At 61.8% G+C, this 4828-nt stretch overlaps 1 protein-coding gene across 1 annotated transcript in view; it reads left to right on the top strand.

The window, feature by feature from the left end:
* Positions 1 to 3132: 3132 nt before the first annotated feature.
* Positions 3133 to 4828, top strand: part of DUSP7 (dual specificity phosphatase 7) — a 7199-nt gene continuing 5503 nt past the window's right edge. The window contains exons 1-2 of the mRNA XM_006770628.2: positions 3133 to 3205; positions 3984 to 4277. Of these exons, the coding sequence (XP_006770691.2) occupies positions 3133 to 3205; positions 3984 to 4277 (367 nt within the window). The remainder of the gene's footprint in view (positions 3206 to 3983; positions 4278 to 4828) is intronic.

Here is a 4828-nt window from a genome sequence, read left to right as displayed (position 1 = left end):
CCGCCCCCGCCCTCTCCCCCCCCCCAGCCATGGTGGCCCAGACATGGGAACAGCTGGTAGAACCAGGGGCTCCCTGCGGCCGTGCCAAGGCCTCCTTCTGCAGGAGCCATGGCGAGAGCCAGCGCCGGGTTCTCAGCCTGGAGCCCGGCCCCCTGCCACAGCTTGATTTATAACCATGGGGCCTCAGTTTCCCCGTCTGTCAAAGGTGGTGACAGCCCTCCCAGGGCTGATGGGAGCATGACGTGAGACAGTCAGGTGTGTGCCTGCCCAGGACGCCCAGAGCCTGTGGTGGGAAGTTCAGAGCTGGGAACCCCGGGCGGCGCATCCACCCTCCCCCAGGCCTCCTCCCACTCGCTGTGTTTGTTTCCTTCCCATCACCTGGGCCACCACCATGACTCAGCCCAGGCCCAGTGGGTAAGTGAGTAACCCGCTTGGGCTGGAGCCAGGCCCTGGGGTTAGACAATTTCCCTTCCTGGGCCTCAGCGTTCCCATCTGTAGAGCAGACGAGCCCCGCTCTGCCACCTCCCTGGGGAAACTGGGGTGAAGGCAGGGCGGAGGAGGTGGGCACTGCGACGCAGGGTGTGGCCTTGGCACCAGGACAGAAACCAGGCCGCTTGACATCAGTCCCAAGTCAGCCCGTGCACTGCTCGCAAGACTTACCTGCCAGGCGCCCAACCCAGTGGGGCCCCAGCCCCCTTAGGGGAACCTGTACCGACAGGAGCTTGAAGTGGAGGGAGGGTGGGGCACGAGGCAGCCTGGGTGCCCCACCCCAGCCCCCTGCAGGCCGAACTGCCCTTAAGTGGGTAGAGAGGGTGGCACAGGGGCCCCACGGGGAGGATGAGGTCAGGCGGGGCAGTGTGCGGTGCCCCTGAGCTGACGCTGATTTCGGAGGTGGGGGCAGGGAGTGAGGAAGTGGTGGAGGCAGGTGCTGAGTCTGGGGCGCAGCAGGCAGCAGGTCAGGGTGAAGTGAGCTGGGGGTGGGGACAGAGGCCTTGGCTGGTCTGGCTATGAATTGAGGCCTTAGCACCTGGGTCTGAAATCCCTTGTCTACCACAGTCAATCAACTGGTCGTGCCTACTTAGAAGGGTTTTGAGGCCGGCAGATGGCTCAGCAAGAGAGAAAGTGCTGGGATTGACTAGTGATGTCTGCAGGGACAAAGTTTTGCAGAGTGGTGGCTGGGGAATGTGGGTGGGAGAGTGGTCGTGGGGGAACCCACGTCGGGAGGTAGACCAAGGGCCTGGGGTCGCTGCTGGTGAGGAGCTGGGAGAGGGAGCAGTGAGGTTGGTCTGTCCCGCTGTGAGGCCCACGCACTGATCTACACACTCCCTGGCCCAGGGCAGGTGCTTGGGGAAGATCTGCACTGTCTTCATTCTTCCCCCTTTGCCTCCTCCAGGCAGTCGGGGGAGCCCTCAATCTCCTGGCCCTGGCGGCCCTCCTGCCAGGTCCTGTTCTTTGATTTTTCTTGGCGAGACCCTGGAGCTGCCCCGGGCAGAGGCTGGCATCAGCCCCAGCCCCTGCTCTACACTCACCGTGGGAGGGGAAATAGCGCCTCTCGGAAAGCTGCTCTCGGGAAGCAAGCAGGAGCTCACCCTCACTGAGTGCTGGCCTCTTAGGGTAGGAGGGCAAGGACTGACCGACCCTTCTCCCCTCCTCTCCTCTCCTCTTCCTCCTCCTCCCCTTCCTCTTCCTCCTGCTCCTCCTCCAGTATATGCCATTCAAAACACGGTGCCCATCTCTGCGAGATCCGTGGGCACCAGTGGGAAAAGGAGTGTCTGTTTCTAAGATGCTTAAACTATCGGTGACACAGCTCCGGGTCACTAAAGCATGCAGACATGTCTGGGGTGCATATCTCAGCTCACATCAAGCATCCCACCATTACAGCCAAGCCTCGCCCACCGGCACGGTCCTTCACCGTGTGGTTCGGGGCAGCTCCTAACATGCCTCAGGTTCGGGCCTGGCACCTGGGTGGACAGGGATGCGACAGAGACGGCAGGGGGAGGGATGGGCCTGGAGAGCAGGCACCACTCCTAGGGGCTGCAGGTGAGAGAGGCCTGCCCCTGAGGGCAGGAAAGGCCACATTCCTGAGGAGGAGGCCTGTCTTGGGTCCCCTGGCACCAGGTTCCCTCTCCCAGCATCCGGAGGGAGGCTCGCAGTAGCAGGGCAAGTCCCTGGGCAGGGCCAATGCTAGCCTCTTGCTGTCTGACCCTGGGCCGGCTCCTGCTGGGCTCTGGGCCTTGTACATCAGAGGGTTCTGGGTCCCCCCAGCCCTGCCCCACTCACCCAGGAGCAGCCCCTGACCCATCCTATGCACTTGTCCTGCTGTTCGAGGCTGGAGGCTGGGCTTCGGCTCAGGAACCCCGTGATGGGGGCCCAGCACCCCGCACGTGGCCATGGTCATCCTCCTCCATGCCTGTGCTCCCACTGCCACCCCTCCCATATGCTCTCACTCCTGCACGCAGCCAACCCTGCCCCTCTTTTCATCCTGCCCCTGGGAGCTCTTTCAGCTCCACACAGGTCTCCTCCAGGGTGTCTGCCCCACTGGAGGAGCGCAGAGGGGGAGACAGGAGCCGTGGCAGCCAATGTGAGGGTGCTAGGAATTCCTTTCCTCTCTCCAGGCGATTCTCCCTCATGCAGGGGAGGTCATTTCAGTTGTGCCCCCACTAGTGAGAGCACTGGCCAGTCCCTCCTCCGGTACTGCTGCAGGGAAGTTCCTCAACCCTGAACGATTCTCTGGCCAGCAGGTCCCTCCCGCCCCGTGGGTCCTCAGAACTCCTTTCTGAGTGCTGCCTCCATCCCTGACCACCAGCGAGCACCTGCCCTGCCCTGGGAGAGGCACCCTCCCTAACAGATAGGTTTGTGCCGGACTGGCCAGCGCCCTGCTACATCTGCAAAACCCAGGCCCAGAGAGGTGACAACCACACAACCGGGCAGCAAAGGGCAGGGCAGAATCTGGGTCCCGGCCTCTCAGGCCCTGGAAGCTCTTCCCACAGGTCCTAGGACCCCAGGGAGGTGGTCCGCCCAGCAGCCCAGCACAGCCCTGGGTGATAGAGTGTCTTTGACTGTAATGCTGTGGGTTCCTGGGGCTGTGACTGTGGCAGAGGCCCCTGCTCCTGTGCCATACAGCCCAGAAGGATGGTGAAGCCCTCCCGGGAGACCATCCTTCGCAGGGAAGACGGGGAGCGGGGACTACTCCAGGGCCATCTCGGTGCCTTCAGGTCAGCGGAAAGCTCAACCCTCCCGGCTACAGAGGCAGATCTCAGCGCCTCGGGCCCACCCCTGGCAGCCCCGACTCTCTCCAGCTTGGGGTGGAGGCCGGTGGCTGTGAGCCCACTGGCCTCGGAGCGGGAGGGGTGACCCGAAGGAGGTGGGGGCGCTGTGCCAGGCAGGGGACGGTCTACCAGTGGTTCGCAACCTTCCTAATGCTGCGACCCTTTAATACAGTTCCTCATGTTGTGGTGACCCCCAATTTCGTTGTGACAAATTGAACATAATTGAAGCATAGTGATTAATCACAAAAACAATATGTAATTATGTGTTTTCCGATGGTCTTAGGCGACCCCTGTGATAAGGGTCGTTGGAACCCCAAAAGGGTCGCGACCCACAGGTTGAGTACCGCTGGCACGGGTCGTCCGCGAGCTTCCTACACGGGCAGACAAGCCTGACTCCGCAGGAAAAGCGTGACGGTCCCTGCGCACGCGCGCCGCTCAGGTCGAGCCGCTTTGTTCCAGCGCTACCTGCGGCTCCATTCACCGCCTCCGCCCCGCTCCGCCCGCCAGCAAACGGGCCGGCCCGCTCCCGGAGGCCCCGCCCACTTCCCGCGCGGGGTGCAACCCGGCAGGCCCCGCCTCCCTCCCACCACGCTCTCCCTTGGCCGCGATTGGCCATCTGCGCGACGCGCTCCCGCCCACCATGAAAGCTGATTGGTGCGTTGGGTTAGGAGAGGAGCCGGTAATAAAGGACGCTCCCTCGCCCACCCGCCCCAGAGCAAAAGTCACGTGGCGCTTCGCTCGGCGCCTGTCACCACTCTGCTTGGAAAGCTTTCTTAAAGGGCTCGCCGTCTCCTCCGAGGGCTGGTCCTTTCAGGATTTCTCCACCCTCGCCCTCCGCGGGTGGCGCGGCCCGGGCCGTCCTGCTCCGCCAGCTGTCGAGGTGCAGATTCCCGGTCAGGCCTGGTGGGGTGAGACCTGTCTCAGGTCTCGAAGCCTGTGGCCATCACAGGGACCGTGCAGTCACCTGGAACGGTGACCGTAAGCACACTGCCTGGCACGTAGTAGGCGGTCAGCTTCCCCTTATAAAATGAACTCATTTCGAGAATGAATGAGTGGGATTGACAGGAAGAGGGGAGGTGGGCTCAGCGTGACCGCCCCCTCCCCGGGGGACTCTACTTCTGTTCCTGTGGAGACGGGGTGCCAGGCGCAGGACGCCCTGAAGGAAGCCCTTCACCGTGGAGCCCTGTAGGGTGGGGAGCGCGGGTATAGAGGACCCAGAAGGGCGTCTAAGCCGGGCCCTCTACGCGGGTCAGAGCCGGTTCCGGGCCAGGCGAGACCGCGGCTCCTTCATACATATGACCTCTTTGTGACTTGGACTCTCTTGGTAACTTCATTTTCTGATCTTTATTAAAATCATCTTTAAATCAAGTATCTAGCTCCTAGTTTTGTATGTGTGATATTTCAACTCCCTTCACAAGCATTAAGCCCATACATGTGTCAGGTGTTGTACTGGGCATTGAGAATAACAATGTGGAATCAGACACAACTGTTGACTTCCAGGTGTTTACACCTTAGAAGTTAAAGGTGTAAGCAAATAATAATGTGTGTGCTTCAAGAGC

Source organism: Myotis davidii, unplaced genomic scaffold (assembly GCF_000327345.1).
Source record: "Myotis davidii unplaced genomic scaffold, ASM32734v1 scaffold663, whole genome shotgun sequence".
NCBI classification, from domain to species: Eukaryota; Metazoa; Chordata; class Mammalia; order Chiroptera; family Vespertilionidae; genus Myotis; species Myotis davidii.
This window is presented reverse-complemented; position numbering and strand designations above follow the sequence as displayed.